Consider the following 25,422-nt stretch of genomic DNA (forward strand, 5'->3'; position numbering starts at 1 on the left):
CCCTAACCACCTCTCCCCACCACAGGGAATTTGGATTATCAGGGAATTTATCATGGAATTGTTTCACTAATCTCTCTGCCTTTACATCCCAACTTTTAACCCAAGTAGTCACAAAGAGTACCCTTTCCAATGAACTAGATACTGTAATTGACCTCTATACAATATAGAGTCTAGGATTTTCTTAATGTCATAATGGGTTTCCCCTTGCACCACAATAGGCTTGGGTGCCAGTCGGGTCTGTGGTCTCAGCCTCGACCCAACTGCCGGCTTTAGCAAATTGCAGTGAAAAACAGGATGCACTTTCCCTAGTATACTGTATGTGAGAGGTTAAACTGAACTGTCACTGGGTTAATTATTTTCACTATTGGGAAAAGTCCTAAAAACTTAGGTCCCAGCTTTTTACTGGGCAATTTCAATTTAATGTATTTGGTTGATAGGTTAAACCCAATCTCCCACACGGAAGGGAGGCTGGAGAGATCAGTATTTGTCCGCTTGTTTTTTATATGCCGAAGTGGCTTCTGCCAGGGATGTCTTCCCATCCCTTCTTTAGCGACTCCATCCACTCGGTTAGAGTCATGGAGGAAGGTAGTTCTCTGGGCAGCTCAGGCATGGGGACAAAGTCCATGCCGTTGGTGTCCTGAAAGGGGGTCAAGCCGGTGCTGCTGTGTACTGCATTGTTGTAAGCCACTTCTGTGAACAGCAGCAGGTCCGCCCAGTTTTCTTGCTGGTAATCCACATGACATTTTATATATTGCTCCACCATTGCGTTCGCTTGTTCCGCAGCTCCGTTCGTATTCAGATGGAAAGCCGAGCTAAGTCCCTGAGTAGACCCGACTGATTTCAGGAACTCCCTCCAGAATTTAGTGGTAAATTGGATGCCTCGGTCTGAGATTACCTGGTGGGGGAATCCGGTAAATCTGCTTGATAAACATTTTTGCCAGTTTCTTGGCTGAGGGTAAAGTGGGCTTGCTTGGAAAACAAGTCGATTACCGTCCAAATGACTGTATTGTTCTGACCTAGGCTTCCTGATACAATAAAAGCACAGAATGAGTCCCAAAAACACTTTTTATTTCCACAGCTGTGAATTCTGCTCATTCAGAGCCTGTTCATTCACAGAGGAGTCTCAAATAATTGTAAAGAGTCTGACAGAAATCGGCTACAGTTCTTTAGGATAATGGTGATAAACACCCACCTTTATATCCCTTGACACACTGCCAAGACCTAACTGGCAATTAACTTTGCAAAGCCACACGGAACAGAGTCAACACAGAGCTGCAGTCTTGAAACTGGCCAGCACAAACAACAGTTCCTTCCTGCAAAGGGCTCACGTGCCTTTGCTCCTCCTTTATGTCTTATGGGAGCGGCCAATCATCTCCAAGCCCTACTCCCAAATTGTCCCTTTTGTTTTAACATTTCTTGCCTTCTGGCAGCTCTGCACATGTGCGCACTCCCCCTGTTCCTCTGCCTCGCTGATGTCCGACTCTGGAGGCTCCGGAGTCCGCACATAACTCCCAGATGGCCCTGGCCCCATCTCTGCCTCTGATGCAGAGCCCTTGTCCAAGTCTTCCCCAGACTCCAGGACTGGCCCATGTTCCTCCCCAGCCTCCTCACTCTGCTGCCAGCTCCGCAGGCCCCTGGTGGACCACAACATGTATTTCCTCCATTCTCTGGGAGCTCGACTATACAGTAGTGGCCAAAATTGTGGAAACCCTTTGGGAAAAGTGTATTTTCTAAAGCTAGCTAATAACACCACTTGTTTTGGGGTAGTACCATAAAATTATATATCAATGGAAAGATAATTTAATCAAGAATGTAATGCAATAACTTTTATGTAGGACTTGCTATTAGAATAGCAGTTACAGTATAAAGAAGTGAAACACGTAGAAAAAATGAGATATACAAAAATTATCACATCAGTTAATACTTAGTTGGGTAACCTTTAGCATGAATTACAGTCTTACAATGTCTTCCCATGGAGTGAACCAAGTCCTTTAGTTCTGCAGCTGTTATAATGTGAAAACAAGATTGAATTATTGCTTCTATTAACTGGGTTTTATTGCTGGGTCACTTCTGACTAACAGGCTCCAGAGATTTTCAATTGGGTTAAGTTCTGGGCTATTCCCAGGCCATTCCAGCAATGGAATATGATTATCTTGAAACTCCCCCAAAAAAGTGGTGTTATTAGCCATCAAACCTCGAAAATACTTTTCCCAAAAGGTTTCCATAATTTTGGCCACTACTGTGAAGTCCATTGCAATTTCCTCCCAGGACCGGTTGGGGTTAGCCTCTTGTTGGAAGAGTCCAGGAGATTTTCCTGATCTCATCTTCATGGTTGCACAGATGGCACATCTCTTTACCTAATCCTCTACATCGGTCTTCATCTTTGGCCACCAAAACTGTTTTCTGGCCAGGTGCAGAGTTTTCAAAAAGCCGAAGTGACCTGCCAGTCGTCAATCATGGCTGCGCTGTAAGACTTCCAGCCTCAAGCTAGTAGGGACATACAGTTTGGACCCCTTCTAAGCTAGCCCATCTCTCATGGTCAAAATATCTTTGTTGTCTGTGAGCCATTGGTCGGTTGGGAGCGCTGCTTTCAGTGTGGCTGTCAGTTTGTCCTGCACGGGATTAGGTTGGCATCTGGCTTGGCCCCTAGTGACTTGCGCTGCTTTTTGTGAAGGGAGGATGATAGCATGGATTTCTTCTTCCCTCCGACTATCGAACTGTGGTTTTCTTGAAAATGTGTCAGCCAGCAGATTCTTCCCCCCCTCCCGGAATGTATTTTAACTCAAAGTTAAACTATCTGAAATATTGTGCCCAACGGACTTACTTGAGAGAGAGGTTTTTGGGGGGTTTTAGGGCTTCGAGGTTTTTGTGATCAATCCAAACCTTAAAAGGTACTTTACTTCCTTCAAGAAAGTATCTCCAGGAGAGGAGGGCCCAGCGGACTGCGTAGGCTTCCTTCTCCCAAATTGCCCACCACCTCTCGGTGTCGGTGAGCTTCTTGGATACATACACGCAGGGCTGACCCTGTGGATCCTTATGTAGGAGCACAGCCACCACTGCCAAATCGCTGGCATCAGCCTGGACAATGAATTGTCTTTCAGGGTCAGGGTGTTGAAGGATTGGCTCCTCGGCAAAGAGCCACATTAATTTTTCAAAGGCCCTTTGGCAGTCCATTGACCAGGTGAATGGTTGCGTCAGTTGTAGTTTTGTGGGAGTGGGCTCTGTTTTTAATAGCTCCATTAAGGACAAGGCAACTTCTGCAAATGCTAGGATGAACTGCCTATATTAGTTTGCAAACCCCAGGAAGCTTTGGAGTTCTTTGCAGGTGCATGGGGGCTGCCAGTCTAGCACCGTTTTCACCTTCCCTGGGTCCATCTCCACTCCTTTGCTTGACACTCGGTAGCCCAGGTAGTCTAGGGAGGTTTTATGGAATTCATATTTTGAAAGTTTCACATAGAGCTTTGCAGCTAGTAGTTTCTTCAGTACTTGCCGCGCTAGCTTTACGTGCTCCTCTAGAGTCTCATTGAATATGAGAAAGTCCTCTAGGTAAACTAGGACCCCTTTATACAGGTGCTCATGTAGCACTTCGTTAATCAGTTGCATGAAGACTACGGGGGGGGCGGCTTGTAGGCCAAATGGTATGACTTTGAATTGGAAGCTGCCAAGCGGAAAGTTAAAAGTGGTCTTCCATTCATTCCCCTCTCTAATCCATATGTGGTAATAGGCTTCTCTTAGGTCTAGGTTGGTGAACACCTTGCCCTTCGCTAGGTGGCTTAGCATGTCCTTCATTAGGGGGAGGGGGAAGTGTTCTCCGCGCACATGGCATTAATTATGCAAAAATCCATGCAGAGCCTCATCCCCCCCCATCTTTTTTCTCTTTAAATAGTACGGGGGCTGCCACTCTGGATTTGGCCCGTGTTAAGTTGGCGTCAATGTATTTTCTCAATTCAGCCATTTCTTTTGGATACATTTTTAGTTTAGGCAGCTTTGCTCCTGGCATAAACTCAATCATGCAATCTGGAGGGGGGGAGGAAGTTGCAATCCTGCTCACTAAAGACGTCTGACAGATCTCGGTATTCCCTTGGCACCTGTGGGCTGCCGGGAAGTCCGTCTGCGGCAGCTGCTGCGCATTCCAGCTTGCTGGGGCTGTTGGGGTTTGTTGCCACTCAGGAGCCTGAGTGGCGTAGGAGACTAATGCCTCCTACTAAGGCAGCATTTAACATCCAGCTGCCTGCAATTACTGCGAGTTCAATTCTCACCAGGCTCAAGGTCGACTCAGTCTTCCATCCTTTCTAAGGTGGGTAAAATGAGGACCCGGTTTGTGGGGGCAATAAGCTGACTTAGTATAAAATATATAAAAGTATGAAGGCTATTGCTTAGCGCATTGTAAGCTGCCCTGAGTCTCCGGAGAAGGGCGGCATATAAATCAAATAAAAAATAAAAAATAAAAAAAAATCATGTGTTAAACTACCACAGATTTTTTTTGATATGAAAGATTTGGAATTGAAAGATATATGGAGAGTGCATAACCCAAAAAATTGGACTTTACTTTTTTTTCAGATAGACATAGATCCTTCTCTAGGATTGATTTTATTCTACTTACGGTTGACTTACTTTTAAAAACAAAGAAAACAAAGATATTTTCGAGGACTTTATCTGACCACAGCCCGGTATGGATAGAAATAGAAATGGGAAAGAATGAGAGAAGATCTTGGAGAGTAAATGAAAATTTGTTTAGATATGAAAAGAATGTAAATAAACTTAAAAAACAAATGAAGGAACGTTTTGAAATGAACTTGAATAAGGGTACCCCTATTGAAATTGTTTGGGATGAGAGCAAGGCGTATATGTGGGGAGTACTGATTTATATGAATTCTAAACATAAATCAAATCAACAAAGAAAAAGATTAGAACTGGAAGGGGAGATAAAGAAAAAAGAGCAGTTGCTTATAAAAAATCCAACAGATGAAAAATTACAAGGAATTATAAAACTTTTGAAAGATCAATTCCACATGCTCACAGCGGAACAAGCAGCAACTAATTTACAATTTGCGAAACACAATACATTTTGCAATGCCAATAAACCGGGCAGGTGGTTGGCTTACTCACTGAGGAAACAGCAGAGTACTCGGACTATTGATAGTATTGAGTATAGAGGGAAGGAAGTATTTCAACAAAGACTAATCAAAGAAGCCTTCTTAGATTATTATACCAAACTATATGCCAAAGATGATATACAGAATGAACTTATAAATAAATATTTAGAAGAAAAGAGAGTTATAAAAATTTCTAGTGATCAAAAGGAAAGAACGAGTCTACCAATAACAGCTGAGGAGATTATTGTTGCTATTAAAGCTCCAGGAACGGATGGTTTAACTGCGGTGTACTATAAAACTCTACAAGCAGAAATGATTGAACATCTTAAAGACTTATTTTGTAGCATACAACAAGGGGGTAAAATACCCCCTTCATGGAAAGCAGCCTTTGTCTCTTTGATACCGAAAGAGGAGGCAGGCTCCACAAAACCGGAAAATTTTAGACCAATATCTCTCCTGAATACGGATTATAAAATTTTTGTGAAAGTATTAGCCAACAGATTAATGCCAGTTATTCAAGAGGTGATTCATCATGATCAAGTAGGATTTATAGAAGGCAGATATATGAAGGATAATGTGAGGCAAATTATAGACTTATTGGAATATCTTGAGAAGAATAAACAGATCTCTGCAGTGCTGGTGTTTTTGGATGTGGAGAAGGCCTTTGATCGAGTGAATTGGAACTTTCTATTAAAGACTTTAAAAAAGATGGACTTTGGGGATCAGTTTGTACAGGCGGTTTCAGCAATCTATCAAGAGCAAACAGCACAAATTATTATTAATGGAAGTTTAACTACAAATTTTAGTATAGAAAAAGGCACAAGACAAGGTTGTCCGTTATCCCCGTTGTTGTTTATTCTAACTCTAGAAGTCTTGTTGAATACAATACGGGACTCGAGCACTTTGAATGGAATAGTTATAAGGCAAGAGGATTACAGAACAAGAGCATTTGCCGATGACCTGGTTGTTACCCTAACACAGCCGATGGAATCAATAATTCAGCTGGAAGACATTATAGAAGAATATGGTATGGTAACAGGATTCAGACTGAATCAGAAAAAAACCAAAATGATAGTTAAAAATATGACAGAAGATCAAAAGAAGAAACTGGAAAGGAAGGAAGGCTTTGAAATAGTATCAAAGGTAAGATATCTAGGAGTTCAAGTTGCAGATTTAAATATAAAACTGTTTCAAAATAATTATGAGGTGTTGTGGCGAAAGGTACAAAAAGATATGGAAATGTGGAAAAAACTGCAGCTGTCTCTACTTGGAAGAATAGCAGCAGTTAAAATGAATGTTCTACCTAGATTTTTATTTTTGTTTCAAATAATTCCGGTGCTTAAAAATGATAAACACTTGATGGAATGGCAAAAAGGAGTGAATAAATTTGTTTGGAATGAGAAAAAGCCAAGAGTTAAACTGAAAATTATGCAAGATGTTCGGGAAAGGGGTGGTCTTAAACTTCCAAACCCGAGATTGTATTATGAAGCAGCAGCGTTTACACAAGCAAGTGATTGGTTTGGAAGGACAAAGACTGGAATATTGAATATTGAGAGCTATGACCTTGAATTTGGTTGGCATGTATATGTATTCTATGAAAACAAGGTGGATAAAGTATTCAACAGCCATATACTTAGAAGCTCCTTGATGAGAGTTTGGAAGAAGCACCGACTCAAATGGGATTATAAAATATCGTTGTGGTTGGATCTTGGTCATATTATATGGAATATAAATATAAAGTCACTCGGGTGGTTTTTATATAAAGAAGTACTTTTTAATGATGGGGCAGATGAGAATTGAAGTCATTAAACACACTGTTGGAAGAAGGGATTAACTTAACTTGGTTACAGTATAATCAACTTCAATTGAGATGGAGAGAAGATCAAAAAATTTGATTAATGTTGCATGAAGAAGAATTGGTTAGGCAGATAAAAGAGAAAGGCCCAATGCATATTAAGAGGGTTTATAGTGTTTTGTTAGAAAGAGATTCAGAAAATGAATTGGTTAAAGATTGTATGATAAAATGGGCACAACATTTTGGAGAACGAGTTATGATGGAAACGCGGGAAAAAATATGGGTTCAGAATGTTAAATTCACACAGTTGCTGAATTTGAGGGAAAATTTTTATAAAATGTTTTATAGGTGGCATTTAGACCCTAAGAAATTGTCATGCATGTATCCTAATGTTCAACCAAAATGCTGGAGATGTGATTGCTTAGATGCTACATATTATCATATATGGTGGACATGCAAGAAAGCAAAGGCTTTTTGGATAAAAATTTGGTGGGTTATGCAAAATGTTTTGAAGAAAAAAATGCAATTTTCTCCTCAATTGTTTTTATTGGGTATAGTTAAGGGCTTTTCAGTGGGTGAAACAAAATTGATATTGTATATGGTGACAGCAGCTAGGTTATTGATTGGTCAATATTGGAAAAGGGATGATATGCCTACAATTCAAAAATGGACTTTGAAGATGGCCAGTTTTGCAGAAATGACGAAGATATCAGCATATTTAAAAGACCGGACTCAGGAGACTTATGTATGGGAGTGGAAGAAATGGATAGATTATGTGCAGAATAAATATCAAACTAGGAAGTATCAGATAGCTTTTAGCTGAATGTTGTGTAGAAATGTATAGTATATAGGGCCCAAAATAGCATATTGTTATGTAGAAATGTATAGTGCACAGGGGGGAGAATAGAGGGGTGGTAAAGTATGATATAATATAATGTGGACGGATTTCACCTTGGGGAAGTCATGGGAAGAGGGGAGCGTTAGGGGGGGGTTAGGGAGGGATGGGGGGGAAATGGGGAAAAATTGGTTTTTGTAAAACTTTTTCAATAAAAAAAAATTCAGATGCTTGGCAATTGGTTCATACTTACTGTACTGTATGACTATTGCTGTGTCCCAAAGTCATGTGATCACTTTTTGCTACATTCTGACAAGCAAAGTCAATGGAGAAGCCAAATTCACTTAACAACCGGGTTACTAACTTAACAATTGCAGTGATTCACTTAATAACTTTGGCAAGAAAGTTAACAAATGTCTCACATAACAACAGAAATGTTGGGCTCAGTTGTAGTCGTAAGTCAAGGACTACCAAGTAATATGTTGACCATACAATTAAACTTTTCATAGGAAAAGTATATTATTTGTTACTTATTAACAAGGGTAGGAAAAAGTTAGGCACAATTTGTTGATCAGTTATGGTTTAAATATAGGGATTCCAAACTATAAAAAGACACTTTTGTATTAAAAATAAAATAAGGAAAATAAATTGGCAAAACTTCCCAAATTTTATTGGTAATGTAATACTGCTAATCACCGAAGCAAGTTATTTCCATGAAGTGATATCCCCCATCAAACTAAACATTGTGACTGCTGTCCCAACACAGCACTCCCCATTTGGTCTAATCCATGAAGTATTACATTTTGCAGTTCTAAGCCTGCCAAAATCAATGCACCATGGTGCCAGTAAAATGAAAGAGACAACACATGTACCAATGTCTGCAAAATTGGGGCTCACACCACTAGTGTAGACCTGTGAACAGAGAACATACTGCTGATCTACATTTTAGAATGCAGAAGATGTCAAAAAGATTCCAGTTAAATAACAATTTAACAACTTACTTTTATTGCCTACAAGGGCCACACGTGGTTGAGTTTCTGACTCTTCAATGACCTTCTTTACAACATTATGCCAATTTTCTAAGTTTTCAAAGCTCTGTTGGTTCGTAACATCATACACCAAAATGACAGCCTGGAAAGAAAAGGCTTATGTGAAGAACAATATTAATGACAAAAAAACAGACAAATAAATTGCGTAAACTTAAGATAAGGGCTGATGCATAAAGACCCATAATACATAAATTCTGCACAAGGGGAAAGATAACTTTCATGTTCATGCATACCATACAGATATCAGTATATTCTATACAAAATCTAGTGATTCAAAAATTATACTGTTTTAAAAATATTTTTGCATTCTTAATGTTGATAAAACAGCTGCAGTAAAAAATACATATATTTTTGCTTATAGACGGCTTCAACTGTATCATACTGAGAATTTTATCTATGTCTTAGATTACTACATCACAATAATCAAGCAATTATTATTATTTATTGAATTTTTTTGCTGCCCATCTAGCCACAAGGCGACTCTGGGTGTCTTACATTAAAAGCAATAAAACCATAAAATATACATATAACTGATCATGATAAAAAAAAAATACAGATTATGACTAAAAGATGGAGAGGGAGGGAGCAGAATATTCAGGAGGAGGTTAGATCTGCTATTGGTCTATCAACCTCCATCGGGGCCCTAAGACAACTGACTTTGTCAGGTCTTTACAGAAGGTTAGGAGGGTAGAAGCCAATCTCGCCTCAGAAAGCAAGATGTTCCAAAGGACAGGAGCTGTGGCAGAGAAGGCTCTTCTCCTGGAGAATTCCCTGGCCAACAGGGTCCACAACATGCCTCCTTGCCAGCACGGGTGGACGGGCTAGTTCCACTGGGGTGAGACAATTCCTCAAATAGCCTAAACCCATGCCATGTAGGGCTTTAAAAGTGGTGTACAACAATACTCACAAACGTAAGTAGCTATAAAATATGCACAACATAATACAACCATTACCAATTTTTTAAAAATCTTAAAGGAATATAAAATACATGTAGCATTATATTTCGAAGTATTTTGGAAGAGCTCCTTTTTAACTTAGATCCAAAACAACAATAATATCATGCTTAATCCAGTTTCTTGGGTAATAAATGAGAATAACTGAGGTATTTATACTGACACTGGCAGTTAAACTCGGTTTTAGCTTGTAGATTATCATAATCAATATTACATCTATAACACATTCAAAACAGTAAAATCTCTTAGGGCAGCTTTATTAAAATAGTAGCAGGTATATCAAATACGGATGATTAAACAAATTATATGAAAAATGTCAAATAAATGTTATGAATTTCTAAATGCACTTCATCCTTCATTTTTCTGTATGCTACATACAGCATAAAGGAGGGGGCGGGGCTGCTGCTGTTGCCAGAGCATGTTTGCAGTAGCTCCTCTAGGTTTTATTTTATTTTATCAATTTTTAGTATACCCTTTGGAGCCTTTTTATTTAAATAATATTTTTCAGAGACGATAACAGAGTAGACAACAACACACACAAAGTTTTGGCTGATAAGGACTAATAAGGCATGGGGAAAAGAAAGAAGTGCCATGGCACAAGCCCGGATCTCTCCCACCAATGAAGAATGCAAAACAACCAAAAATTGATGAGCACTTTGCTGACAAGAGATTTGTAAGTAAAAATATCCCCCCCCCCCTTCATTTCCAACAATCTGGAGAGGTTAGAACGGGACCGGCAAAGAGATTTGACAAAACAGCAGATACTAGACTTTCCTGATCTGGGGGGAGGAGAACAAAATGACAGCCAGCTGTTTTCACAAACGAGTCCAGCTACAGCCTGTATGGAGACCGAGATAAAATCTAAAAAGTTTAACAACAAACTAATCCAGAGTGTGGAGAGCTTACCATGGGAGAATACAACAGAGTTTATGGCAAAGCAATGCCTTCTTACAGCACAAATGGTTGTTTCAATATTTGAGCAACTAATAACCATTCAACATGATGTAGAGACACTGAAAAATGTTATAGCTGTTTTTCTGCAAGAACAACATCGGGCTACAGGCACCCCCACTAAAGTCCATACAGCAGACTTGGGTAAATCCCATACTCAGGATAAGGAAGAGGAAAAAGAGCAAAGACCCAGGGAAACAGTTAAAGAGCCTGCCAAAAAGTGGCAGCCCACTCAGAAAAACAGTCCTTCTCCACATAAAGCATCAAGAGGAGGAGGTATTAATAGAGGTATTAATAGAGAAGTTTCATTGGAAGACAGTAAAGCATCTCCCCTACAATTACAGCAATCACATCACTCACTACAAACACATCAGGTGGTGCTTAGAATCCATATGAACAGAATTAATCATGGATGCTGGATTACCAAGAGTGCTATACTAAATTCCCTAAAACAGCTTCTTCACTGTCACTGGAGGCAGATTGATCTCCGTGCTGCGGTGGCTTCCTGAGACCCCAAATTGAAATCAGATACTTCTATCTTTCAAACAGCCGACCATACCACTGATGCTATTCAAGATGAAGGCACATCTAGCCTCCTTTCAAATCTTTCCCATCAGAGTTTTCTCTGTTAACTGTTAACATGCAAGCTTCCAAAATTGCTGTCTCTTCCGCATTCTCAACCTTGGAAAAGAGAGAGGAAGAAAGTGGGAGTAAGCCAGCCTTGTTCAGCGAAGATGTACTTAAGAGCACAGAAACTGGTCTCATTAATGCTTTTGGCGCTGTCCCAAGGAAAGAACAAGATAACCTACCATTCAAACTAGAAAATTTAAAGAAATCCTTATTGGACATAATCGACACAGCTGAACCGCTTATTGATCTGGTTTCCCTATAATTGAGCTTCTTACTTCTCCCCCAGGGGGCAAGGATTTGCATGAATATGAGAGCATGGAAAACAGAAGCCAAGACACACAGGGGCCATTAGAGGCATCAGTAGAGGAGATGTTAGCATCCTTATGTGATTATCCTATGATATCTTTAGCACCACATCAAGAAATCGAGAGAGGACCAATGTCAGTGTCATCAGCTCAAAGCCGAATGGAGCACGACCGAATAACTCCCTGCTTTACACCTAGAGAAAAGGCATCAGAATGGCAAGCCTTGTTAGCTGGTGCTCAATCCTCTTACCCTGTGTTGTGACTCCGACCCCAGAGGCCAACTTATCGGAGGGAGAAGGCTCCGAACATGAAGGAGAGGAGTTGGCCAGGCCTCCCTCTCCAGGACCCTCCTTTCTGGCAATGCCTCAGGTGTCTCCCAAAGAAGAAGAGATTGGTCAGGAGCCAGGTATCTCCTCGCAGTCGGACAGTAACGGAGATAAGTCTTGGCTGGATCCACGCCAGCGTCGGAGAGACAAGCTCACGCAGCAGAAAAGGAGGCGTGCCAGAGATTAAGCTGAGTCACTGGACCACACCCCACAGGGGATAAAAGGGGGTGAGGTGGCCATTCAGACTCTGTGATGGACAAAACTAAACTACTAGCGAGTCACATTGTATCTTTGGAAACGTTATCTGCCTTGGATTTAATACGGACTTGACTTGACAATTCTTGAACTGTGTGTATCTTGTTTGAGTTTATCTGACGGAGGAACAACCCCTCCCTTTATGAGTAAAGTTCTTGGCAAGCAGCTACTGGGTTGCTGCCAATCGTCTTATCGAAAGAATTTGCTGTCTGCCAGTTTTATTTAAGCCCTGGCTGTTTGTGTGCGTGTGTGAGACGGGGACAGAACATCTTGTCCGTCACCTGAAATTTAACCCATCTTTTAACCAAGATGGACCAACAGCTGCAGCAGCAGCTACAGCAGCTGCAAGCTGATAATCAGCTCCTGCAGCAACAAGTTGCACAGTTAACTGCCCAACTTGCTTTGGGGAATGGTCCTGCAGCTCCCCCTCCCCCTCCTCCTCCTCCCCGTCGGAGATGCTCAGTGAACGTGCCAGATAGGTTTTCTGGGCAGCCGGAGATGTTCCCGGCCTTCATGGGACAATGCCAATTATTCATAACCATGAGACCGGAGGATTTTCCGGATGACCGGGCTCGGGTGGCATTCGTGATTAGCTTCCTTTCTGGCTCTGCCGCCCAATGGGCCATGCCCCTGTTTTTTCAAAATAGCCCATTGCTCTTGGACTATCAGGGCTTTTTGCAACACCTGCGCATTATGTATGAGGACCCCCTTCGGATTCAGACAGCAGCTAGGCGCATTAAGGACCTCCATCAAGGGAAGCGCCCCCTGCAGGACTATATCGCTGAATTCCAACTTCTAGGCCAGGACTCTGCTTGGAATGAGGCGGCGCTGATGGACGCCTTCCAGGACGGGCTCTCAGACGAGCTGCAGGACGAACTGGTTTGGGTGGAGGTGCCTCAGATGCTCGACGCTCTGGTGACCCGATGCCTGCGTATCGACGCCCGCCTCCAATGGCGACAGCCTCGTCGGCCCCTTCAGGAACCACCAGCAGCTTCTGTACCCCCGCGTCCCGCACCGACAGCGCCCTGGGCCACCCCGCGTTTTGTGGCAACGGCTGAGGAGCCCATGGAGCTCAGAGCAGCCAGATCTCAGCTGACAGCCCAGGAGCGGATGCGGAGACGCCAAGGGGGATTATGCCTCTATTGAGGAGAGGCTGGACATTTTGCCGCCTCATGTCCTAGGAAGCGAAGTGGGGCGCTCAAGCCTGTTCCGGAATCTCGGTGACCAGCCGGGAAACGGGGCAGGACTGGCCTAGGGGAAACCCTGGGCCAGGCACATAGCCATGCCCTGCCGGAGTCAGCGGCTGTGGACTGTGAGCCCCCTCGTCACCTGATTCTGGACACCCGGGTTTTGTTAGCCAACCGGTCGGAGGGACTTCAGGCGCATGCGCTGGTGGACTCGGGGGCCACGACGAACTTCATGGACCAGGCCTTTGTGGCCCATTTTAAGGTCCCCTTGGTTCCGGTGGACCCTCCGTTGAGGGTCGAGACTATCAACAGGTGGGAACTCGTGGCGGGGCCCATCAAATTCGCTACCCAGCCCTTGCGCCTCGCCATTGGGGCATACGGGGAGGCGATCCAGTTCTACGTAACGGCAGACCTTCATTTCCCATTGGTCCTGGGGATGGCCTGGCTTCGGGCCCACGATCCTCAGGTGGCATGGTCGAGAAACGCCATCTCATTCCCGAGCCTGCAGTGCGTCGACCACCTCCGCCACACCTGTGCCGGCCAGGACGTCTCCACCCCGGCCGTCTTCTTGCCTCCTGAGCTGACGCCCTTCGCCGACGTGTTCAGCGAAAAGGAGGCGGAGCAACTACCCCCGCACCGATCCTATGACTGCCTGGTGGACCTGCTGCCCAACGCGCCACTGCCTGCGGGACACCTGTATTCCATGTCGGAGGCCGAGTTGGCCGCCCTATGGGACTTTTTGGACAAGAACCTGGCCCAAGGGTTCATCCGGCCTTCGTCCTCCCCTCTCTTGGCCCCGGTCCTCTTTGTGAAGAAGACGACAGGGGACTTACGCCTGTGCTGTGATTACCGGCGCTTGAATATCATCACGGTGCGGAATCGCTACCCCCTACCATTCATCCTGGAGCTGATGGAGAGGTTGCAGGAGGCCTCGATCTTCACCAAGCTTGATCTCCGAGGGGCCTACAACCTGGTGTGCGTGTGAGAGGGGGACAAGTGGAAGACGGCGTTTGGCACCCGATACTGCCACTTCAAGTACACCGTCATGCCGTTTGGGTTGACCAACGCCCCGGCAGTCTTCCAGCACCTGATGAATGATGTGTTCCGGGACATGTTGGACTGGTTTGTGGTGATCTACCTGGACGATATTTTGATATATTCCCGGACCCAGGAAAGCCACCTCCAGCATGTCCGCCAGGTTCTGCAGCGCCTGCGGGAGCACCAACTCTATGTGAAGTTGGAGAAATGTTTCTTCTTCCAGACTTCCATAGAGTTCCTCGGACACATCATCTCCCCCGAAGGCATTGCAATGGACCCGCGCAAGGTGGAGGCTTTGTGCAGTTGGGAACCCCCTCGATGGGTGAAGGATGTCCAGCGTCTGCTGGGGTTCGCCAACTACTACTGGACCTTCATCCCGGGCTTCGCCACCCTGACCTTGCCGCTGACCCAACTCCTTCGGAAGAAGGTCCCGTTCCAGTGGGGGCCCCCGCAGCAGCAGGCATTCGAGGTTCTCAAGTGAGCCTTCATCACGGAGCCTGTCCTGAGGCATCCCAATCCACATCGTCCGTGCGTGGTAGAGATGGATGCGTCCAATGTGGCGATTGGGGCGGTGCTGCTACAGGCCCCGGTGGATGGCAGTACTCTTTTTCCCTGTGCTTATTACTCACGGAAACTCAATCCTTCTGAGCGCAACTACACCATCTGGGAAAAGGAGTTGCTGGCTATCAAGGCCGCGTTTGAGGCTTGGTGGCATCACCTTGAGGGGGCCCGACACCAGGTGGAGGTGCGGACAGACCATTGGAACCTGGAGCACCTCATGACGGCCAGGAAGTTGAATCAGCGGCAGATCCGGTGGTCGTTTTGTTTCGCCCAGTTCAACTTCCACGTCACCTACATTCCGAGTAGACACAACCAGAGAGCAGATGCTCTATCCCGCAAGCCGGAGTACTTTTGCCCTAAGGACTCACTTCCCCCACCGACAGCGCTGCCAGCGGAATCCTTGGCTGGGGTCCAGGAACCGACAGACTTGCGGGCTCAGGTGCTGGAAGCGCAGCGCCGGGATGACTGGTCGCAGCAGCGGAAAGCGGAAGTCGGCCCCGCGTCCCCATGAACTTTGGAGGAGGGCTTGTTGAAGCACCGGGGCCGGTTGTACGTGCCCACGAGTCCGCTCTGAGCCCTCGTCATGAACCAGTGCCATGACAACCCCGCGGCGGGACACTTCAGCTTCTTTAAAACCCTAAACCTGGTGACACGGACTTTTTGGTGGCCTCGGGTACGGCACGACATGTACGTGTACGTGACGTCCTGTGTGACGTGCCGACAGGGCAAAGCCGCATCCGGCCCACCTCCTGGACTCCTCCAGCCGCTGCCAACACCAGAGAGACCGTGGGGAGCCATCTCCATGGACTTCCTGACGGACCTGCTACCGTCCGCTACGTTTATGACTGTCCTCATGGTGGTGGATATGCTCACGAAAATGGCACATTTTATCCCATGCCGTGGACTGCCATCAGCCCGCACCACAGCCCGTCTGTTACTGCAACACATCTTCTGCCTCCACGGCCTGCCGGACAGGGTGGTTTAGGACCGCGGGGCCCAATTCATGGCCCGCTTCTGGAAAAGCCTGATGGCCGCGTTGGAGGTGCAGGTGTGCCTGTCGTCAGCGCATCATCCGGAGACTGACAGGGGAACGGAGAAGGTCATCAGCATTCTAGAACAGTACCTCCGCTGTTTCGTAAACCAGCAGCAGGACAACTGTGCCGAGTACCTTCCCGTGGCGGAGTTCACCTTTAACAACTCCCAACACACCTCCACCCAGATGACCCCATTCCATGCCAACATAGGATACCATCCACGGCTTTTCCCTTTGTCGATCTCGGATTCCCCTGTTTCGGAGACCCAGGACTTCCTCTCAGAACTGCAGGCAGTGCAGCAACTGGTGCGTCGGCAGCTGATCCGGGTGAAAGAGGACTATAAACGGGTCACCAACCGCTCTAGACGGGCAACGCCACCACTGGAAGTTGGAGATCGGGCATGGCTTTCCACGAAACACCTCCCCACGGACCGGCCAGTGAAGAAACAATGCCTCAGATGTCTCCCAAAGGAGAAGAGATTGGCCAGGAGCCAGGTATCTCCTCGCAATCAGACAGTGACGGAGATAAGTCTTGGCTAGATCCACGCCAGCGTCAGAGAGAAAAGCGCACGCAGCTGAAAAGGAGGCATGCCAGAGATTAAGCTGAGTCACTGGACCACACCCTACAGGAGATAAAAGGGGGTGAGGTGGCCATTCAGACTCTGTGATGGACAAAACTAAACTACTAGTGAGTCACATTGTATCTTTGGAAACATTATCTGCCTTGGATTTAATACAGACTGGACTTGACAATTCTTGAACTGTGTGTATCTTGTTTGGGTTTATCTGACGAAGGAACAACCCCTCCCTTTATGAATAAAGTTCTTGGCAAGCAGCTACTGGGTTGCTGCCAATCCTCTTATCGACAGAATTTGTTGTCTGCCAGTTTTATTTAACCCCTTGCTGTCTATTTTTGTGCGTGTGTGAGACGGGGACAGAACACCCTGAACGATTTTACCAGGAGTCGACACAGAATTTAGATGGGGCACCCCTCCTTTTAGAGAAGGCCAATTTCGTGAGTGACGACACCTCAAGCCATTGCAACAACCATACAACTTCCCTTTGTATAAATCAAATTTCCTGATGAGCTGCAAAAGAGGATCCCTTCTCTATCATAACCTGGAATATAGCGGGTTGGACTGTTCCATCAAAAGACCAACTTTTGACTATATATCACAATTTGACTTGTTTTTATTATTTATTTATTTATTTATTTATTTATTTATTTATTTATTTATTTATTTATTTATTTATTTATTTATTTATTGGTTCGATTTATATGCCGCCCTTTCTCCAGAAACTCAGGGCGGCTTACAATGCGTTAAGCAATAGCCTTCATATTTTTGTATATACCTGCTTAGTAGGGCTTTCAGCCCCCCCCCCCAAACTGTGTTCTTTTTTATACAAAGTCAGCTTATTGCCCCCACAATCCGGGTCCTCATTTTACCTACCTCGAAAGGATGGAAGACTGAGTCAACCTTCAGCCTGGTGAGATTTGAACTTGCAGTAATTGCAGGCAGCTGGTGCCTGCAGTAATTACAGTAATTGCAGGCAGCTGGTGCTATTTAACAGCAGTTTAGTCTGCTGCGCCACCACTTTAGTCTACTGCACCATTCTCTTCTTACAGGAAACCTGGACCTCCGCAGAGATACAATTAGATGGTTATTGGGTTAACTGTATCCCAGCTCTGCCAAGTAAGATGGGGGGGAAAGCTAAAGGGGGTGCTATAATATTAGTGAATACATCCTTGCAATTTAAATGTGTATCACTGCCACTTTTGCAGCCATGGGTTGTGACTACCTTACTCTTATTTAAACAGGTGGAGATTTTGCTTTTTAATATCTACATTCCCCCACTCAATAAGAATAATTTGATCAACAAGATTTGGGACGGCATAGAAGATTTTATCCTGGGCTGCTTAGATAAATACCCTACAGCAGCAATAATTATTGTGGGGGACTTAAATGCTAGGATGGGCCCAAACAATCAAGCATTATTTAATCAATTTAAGATCCATTATGATGAGAATGTACCAGGAGAACCCCTGCATCCCAGACAATTTAAAGACACTAAGGCAAATCGGGCAGGACTGTGTGTAAAACAGATGACTGTACGCTTGGACCTTTGTATCCTAAACGGTTCCACTTGGGGTGACTACCCAGCAGACTATACTTATCAGGGAGCAGGAAGAAAATCCACAGTTGACCCTCCTAAAAGAAAAGAAAAGTGCAGCTTTGAAAGAGTCTTGGCAGAGATTAATTACATTAGTCAGGACAAAAAATACATCTCTTTTTTGGTACATCACCAGAGGATTGGGGAAATCCCCCCTACCCCCAACTAATCAGGTACTGATTCAGGCCTGGGAAGAATATTTTAGAGAGTTATATACAGACCCCGACTATGTAACTAAGGAGAGCCAAATTAGTTTGGACCAAACTGCTTACTGGCCCCGTTACACCAGAAGAGATATCTCGGTTGATCGGAGCCCTCAAGGTTAATAAGGCACCTGGTGCTGATAATGTCCTCCCAGAAATAATCAAAAAGAACACCAGTTGGTGGGCCTCACTTTTAGCATCACTGTTTACATTTATAGATAAAACGGGCTGTATGCCAAGAGATTAGCAATTATACCAATCTATAAAAAGGGTAACAGAAATGATCCAGGAAATTATAGACCCATTAGTCTTCTGAGTGTCATTAGTAAATTGTATGTTAAACACCTAAACTATAAACTCCAGGATTGGCTAATTTCAGGGGGGATGATCAAAGATGAACAAACTGGCTTTAGAGAAGGAAGAGGTACAGTGGATCATATCCTGATACTTCACCATCTGGTGCAAAAATACACGTACAAAAAAAATTCCTCTCTCTACGTGGCCTTCCTTGATTTTAAGGCCTTTGATTCAATATCCAGGAACACCCTATGGGAGAAATTAAAATGCACTACAATCGATAAACGCCTCCTTTTCCTCATACAAAAACTGTATACCAATTCCACCTTGAAAGTGAGGTGTAATCCTCAAGGGACTTTAACTGGTCCAGTAAGGGTTCAAAAAGAGGTACAGCAGGGCTGCATCCTGTCCCCCTCCCTTTTTAACTTCTATATTAACCCTGACTGATCTCTTACAGAACCCTGATCTACATCCTCCTAACATAGCACAATGCAAAATTCCGATTCTCCTATATGCCAACGATGCTGCTATTATTTCACAAACTCCCATAGGACTGAAGAGAGCAATTAGGGCAACACTTTGCTTCTGTAGACAGAACAAGTTGGTCCTTAACTTTGATAAATCAAAAATTTTAGTTTTTGCCAAAAGACCCAGACAATACTCCTGGAAAATTGAAGGACACAGATTGGAACAGGTTAGGACATTTAGATATCTTGGGGTGGTCTTCCACTCGCAAGGGACATGGAAGGCACACCTGGAGCAGACACTGCAAACAGCCAATAGGTCCTCAAATGCAATTAAACACTTCTTTTACACAGGCGGAGGTCAATTAGTACCTGCTGCCTTAAAACTTTTTGAGGCCACAAATTCTTTATGGGGCACAAACAGGAATCCTTGCAAAGAAAAACTTGCTAGAAACTATACAAACCAAATTCCTGCGAGCCATCTTAGCTGCACCCAAAGGAACTCCAAATGCCCAGCTAAGAATTGAGACAGGTATGCCTCAAATTCAGGTAAGAGCCTGGAAGATGATGATCATTTATTGGCTAAAAATTCATTTCTTTCCAGAAGGACTGTCCCTGCTAGTGCTGACTGACAATTTCCCCTCCCCCTGGAAACAGGCGATAGATCACAAGCTGGGCTCTTATGGGCTCTCATCGGTATTCTTAATGTCCCTCGGCTTTGACAAAGCAAAGCAAGTGGTAATTGATAGAATGAAGGACATGGAGTTCCAAGAAGAACTAAATAAAGTGCCTCTCCACAGTAGGGATAGATTCAAGCAGGGTGTGTGGGAATCAGCAAGATATCTAAATGATCTAATCTTCCCAAAACAAAGAATAGCTTTCTTCAGAGCCAGATTTAATATTCTCCCCTCAACACTTCTCCAGGGTAGGTACAAGAGAACACCAATAGCAGAACGGGTATGCATATGTGGAAAAGGAGAAGTCGAAGATATATCACATGTTTTATTGTACTGTGAGTTATACAGAATATGTAGGTCAATATATAATCTCCCCTTACTAGAGAGATTGCCAGGGAGGACAAATGACTTTTATGTAGGGTTTCTCCTCCAAGACTCAAATCCGGCTACCACGCGGGCAGCGGCAAAATTATGTGTCGCTGCAATGTCCACAAAAAAAAAAAACTGGTTAGGAGTTTCCAGAAGCGAGCAACGTGACTTGGGAAAATACCAGGCTCCAATGAGCCTGGCAAAACCCAGCCAGACGAACCGTCGCCGGGGGCTCTTCGGACCGGATCTGTCCTGTAGGGACAGTGAAGAAGGAGAGGCAGCTCGGTACCTACAGAGGAACAGGCAAGTTCTTCGAAAGCCCTAGTAAACTCTTCAATCCGGCGATGGGGGGCGGCGATCAGTGCAAATCGCCATGAAGCCGGAGCATCGGAATAAGTGTTGTGCAGGAGTGAAGATTTGAATAGAGTACTGGTACCGGTGATTGGCCAATTCACAGGTAATAAAAGAAAAATTGGAAAATTTTAGAATTACCCTGGCGTGGAAATAGCGGCTAAATAGCGACGGGGAGGGGGAGACAACTAATAGGAGAAAAAATACAGAAGTGACAAGTGCTCTATAGGAGAGCTCGACTAAAGATTTAAAGTTGAATATGAATGAAAATATTAAGTTGGAACTTGGACTTTTCAGATTTGGATTGGATTATAAACAGATTGGTTGGATATAAAAGTTAAAGAAGAAGTGGGAAAACTTTCCTTTTCTCCTTTTTGAATTACAAACAAAATGGATATTTCTTAACCAGCTGAGTATTATTGTGGATTGTAGAGACACATCTCCAGGAGAAATGAGAGTATGACATTAAACTTTCTGTTTTGAGGGAAAACTTTGAAGCAGTGAGAAAAAAATAAAATAAAACCTTGAACTTTTAAAATGATAAGCTGTGAGAACTAAGAAGGATTTGTGTGTCTACAAGCAGTTAGACTTTGATGATTAAAAAAGGAGAATTATAATATGGATTTAAATTGGAACAATATCAACCCATAAAGAATAAAATGGCACAGGAACTTAAGGAAATGATGGGCCCAGTAGTTGTGGGACCCGTAAGAGGGGCATGCTGCAACGGTTGTGCCTCTAACCCCAGAGACATAGAAGCAGCCAGTTTAGCCTTATTATACTGGGGTTCCAGCACCTTGTGACGCCTTAGCGCTTCTTTAACCGAGCTGGACGAGGCCTTAGATTGGTGAGAGGCGCGGCTAGAGGAGGCCACCCGCTTCCCCATCTTGGACTTGTGTTTAGTAGGCCTGGGAGGGCTGGCCTCATGTTCGAGGTCCAAGGACAGTGAAGAGTCCACCATTGGACCAAATCGGGCCAAAGGACCAGCAAATCCAGGCAATACGGGCGCAGAAGTGGGACTGAGGACCCCCAAAGTTACAACCACTTCTGGCATACACCAACCTCCTGGATTATTCTTGCGCTGTATCTATCAGCTGATAAGGAGGAGCGGGACGCACCTGCGCAAGGATAGCCACCAGCCAAGCTCTCCCAGAGGCGCTGGCCAAAGGAGGGCCAAAGGCGCTGCTTCGCTGTCACCACCTGCGTCGCTGATCCGGGCCTTGAGGGAGCCCTCAAAGGTGTGGCCGCGTCGACACTGCAAAATGGCAGCCGCAACTATTCAAAAATGGCGGCCATGCCGATGTCAAAATGGCATCCACAGCTATTCCAAAATGGTGGCCGCGCCGATGTCAAAATGGCGGCTGCAGTGATCCCAAAATGGCGGCCGTGCCGGTGACAGAATGGCGGCCGCAGCAGCAATGGCAGGAAACTGAAGGACGTGGGATGACCGGCTGATCAGACCAGGCGCAAGGCGAATTGCCCTCCTGAGCGCTGTGAAGCCAATCCACACATCAGAGTGTGCACGGAAACCATGCAGGGACTCCCGAGCCGCCACTAGCGAGAGCTGAATCCAAAGCAAAAGAACATGGTGCAGGCAGGCAAATCGGTGGACCAACAGCCCAGCCCAGCACCAGCACCGGTGGCTAGATTGCCAAGCGCGGAGCCGCCCCGAAGGGACAGAATCCGGCGGCTGCTGTCTGCGATGAAGGGAGAGGCGCGGGACAGCCTGGAACCCCAGACACGTGATACGCGCCTCAGCAGCTGGCAGTAAATTAAGCTCTCTCCCGAACACCAACTAATCAAAAATAAAGTAAATAAGCTAACGAGCCTAGCAATTGTTAGAGTTAAACCCCAGCAGGAAAAAAAGATACCAGTCTGTCAACAACTGAGAGAAAAAGACTGGAGTGCAAGGAGACAAGGGGGCGAGGTTATAGCACGAAGAAAGTTTTTTTCTCTCAGTTGCTGTCAAGACATGGGGAATGAACCCCAGCCATGGATTTTGGGAGCAGCGCACTGGAAAATTTGGCAAAGTAGCTGGCTTGAAAATTAATAAAGATAAAACGAAGATAATGATTAGAAATATGTTGAAAAAGCAAAAAGAAAAATCGATGGAGGTTTCAAAAATGCAGGTTACAAACAAAGTAAAACCCCAGGCTATCCCAACGATGCCCTTGAAGTGATGTCCCGGTGCCTGGAGGCCGTGAGGATCTGGATGGGGAGTAACAGGCTTTGACTCAACCCCTCCAAGACTGAGTGGCTGTGGCTTCCGGCGTCCCGATATAGCCAGCTGGTGCCATCGCTGGTTATTGGGGGCGAGTTATTGGCCCCCACGGATAGGGCTCGCAACTTGGGTGTCCTCCTGGATGCAAGGCTGTCTTTAGAAGAGCATATGATGGCCGTGGCCAGGGTTTTTTTTTATCAGGTCCGCCTGATTTGCCAGTTGCGTCCCTTTCTGGATCGGGCTCCAACTGGTGCAGAATGCGGCCGCGCGGGGGATTATGGGAGCCAGGGGGCACTCCCATGTGACACCTCTCCTGCATGAGCTGCATTGGCTTCCAGTGGTCTTCCGGGTGCGCTTCAAGGTGTTGGTTACCACCTTTAAAGCGCTCCATGGCATAGGACCTGGGTATGTGCGGGACCGCCTTCTGCCGCCGATAGCCTCCCACCGACCAGTATGCTCCCACAGAGAGGGACTCCTCAGGGTGCCGTCAGCCAGGCAATGTCGGCTGGCGACCCCCAGGGGGAGGGCCTTCTCTGTAGCAGCTCCTGCCCTCTGGAACGATCTGCCCCCGGAGATACGAAGGATATCGGATCTCCGGGTCTTTCGCCATGCCCTGAAAACTTTTCTTTTCCATCAAGCAAGGCTGGCGTGAACCCCCCCCCCTTTTAGTCTTTTTTAGTCTTTTTTAGTTTTTTAGCTTTTAATTTGTCAATGGGTTTTAATTCAAATTGTTTTAAATTTGGGCCAAAGTATGTAATTCTTTTAATAATTTTAAATTTTGTATTTGGTATGTGTTTTAGTTCTCGCTGTGCACCGCCCTGAGTCCACTAGGAGAAGGGCGGTATACAAATTGAATAAAATAAATAAATAAATAATAAAATATTTGGGGATATATTTAACACCAAGGTGCAGTGCACTCAAAGAAAATAACTATAATAAGCTTAAACAACAGATAGGCCAAGACTTGGCGAAATGGGGTAATTTGCAGTTATCTTTGATTGGTAGGATCTCAACTATTAAGAGGAATAATTTGCCCATAATTTTGTACCTATTTCAGACAATTCCAATCAAGTTGGGTAAGGAATTTTTTGTAGATTTAAACAAAATGATACTGAAATACTGTATATTTGGCAAGGAAAAAAGACGAGAATAAAATTAAAACTGTTACAAGATGGTAAAGCCAGGGATTGTTTTGGTTTGCCTAATTTTGAATTGTATTATCAAGCAGCAAGTTTAATGTGGACTAAAGAATTGATAACTTTGAGAAATTCTAGATTATTGAATTTGGAGGAACACGATTTGTTGATGGGGGTGGCATGCCTTTTTATGGTACAAAGGCACAAAAATACAAGGGTATTTTAGAAGACATCAGATACATGAAGCTTTATGGTTGAATTGGGAGAAGGTCAAAAATACCATTATTTGAAGATTCCAACTTGGATATCTACAACTGAAGCTTTTTCATATCCAGTAATACTCAAAAGGGAACAAATTATTAGGTATAGTGAATTGTTGGATGAAAAGGGTGAACTTAAATTAAAGCAAGAATTAGAAGACCAGGGATATAAAATGGATTGGTTTTCATATATGCAAATATTTTCTAGATATTGAGAAGATCTCAAACAAGAAGGTTTTTATAATGTCTTGACTAATTTAGATAAGATTTTAATGGGCTCTGATGATCATATAATTAAAAAGTTGTATGTATATTTGTTAGAAGTAAAACTGGAAGAACAAGTTAAAGAAACAATGATAGCGTAGGGGAAAAATTTTCGTTACGGTATTTAGAGAAATGGCAAAAATTGTGGTCACATAATTATAAAATGACAATGTCTACAGCTTATAAGGAGAATTCGTATAAGATGTTTTACAGGTGGCATTTACCCCCAACGATGATAGCCAGAATGTTCCAGAATAAATCGGAGAAGTGTTGGAAGTGTCATCAGACTCCAGGATCCTATTAGCACATGTGGTGGACATGCGGAGATGCAAAGAGATATTGGACTAAGATACACACGTGGTTGGAAAAAATGACTAAGAGACATATTGATTTTAAACCAGTGATATTTTTATTAGGGATCTTACCAGAGACATATAATAAGGAATTGCAATATTTAATTGTGAACCTTTTAACAGCAGCTAGAATTGTATTTGCAAAAAATTGGAAAGGAGAAAGGACACCTACTGATGAAGAAATTATTAAGAAAATGATGGACTGTGCTGAAATGAGTAAATTGACATTTGAAAAAAGAGAGCAGGAAGATAAACAATATTATTTGATATGGGATTTATTTTATCAATGGATGGACAATAAAAAATGGAGATAAACATGAAATAGGTGGATGCTGAGATAAATTAAGTGAATGCCTTTTTTATATATATGAAAATAACCTCAAAATAGTGATATTTTGAAGAAAGGAAGGAGCACAAAAGGATACAAACCGATCGATATACTGTCTGTATCGACTGATGATGTTTTTATGTTTTATTTTTGTTTAAAAATAAAAAATTATTGGGGGAAAAAAAACAATGGACTTGACTTTGAAAATAGAACAGGTGGAAATAGAAACTAACTTGTGGGCTGATCACAACCCAGTAATAGTAACCTGGAAAGGCCAAAAAAGGAAAGCTAGATGGACTTTGAATAATACTAT

At 44.1% G+C, this 25,422-nt stretch overlaps 1 protein-coding gene across 1 annotated transcript in view; it reads right to left on the reverse strand.

The window, feature by feature from the left end:
• Positions 1-25,422, reverse strand: part of RAB28 (RAB28, member RAS oncogene family) — a 363,574-nt gene that overhangs the window by 270,350 nt on the left and 67,802 nt on the right. Inside the window, 1 exon segment of the mRNA XM_070948382.1 lies at positions 8,728-8,857. Within this exon segment, the coding sequence (XP_070804483.1) occupies positions 8,728-8,857 (130 nt within the window).

Source organism: Pituophis catenifer, unplaced genomic scaffold (assembly GCF_029215685.1).
Source record: "Pituophis catenifer annectens isolate HBS135680 unplaced genomic scaffold, rPitCat1.0.hap2 SCAF_8, whole genome shotgun sequence".
NCBI classification, from domain to species: domain Eukaryota; kingdom Metazoa; phylum Chordata; class Lepidosauria; order Squamata; family Colubridae; genus Pituophis; species Pituophis catenifer.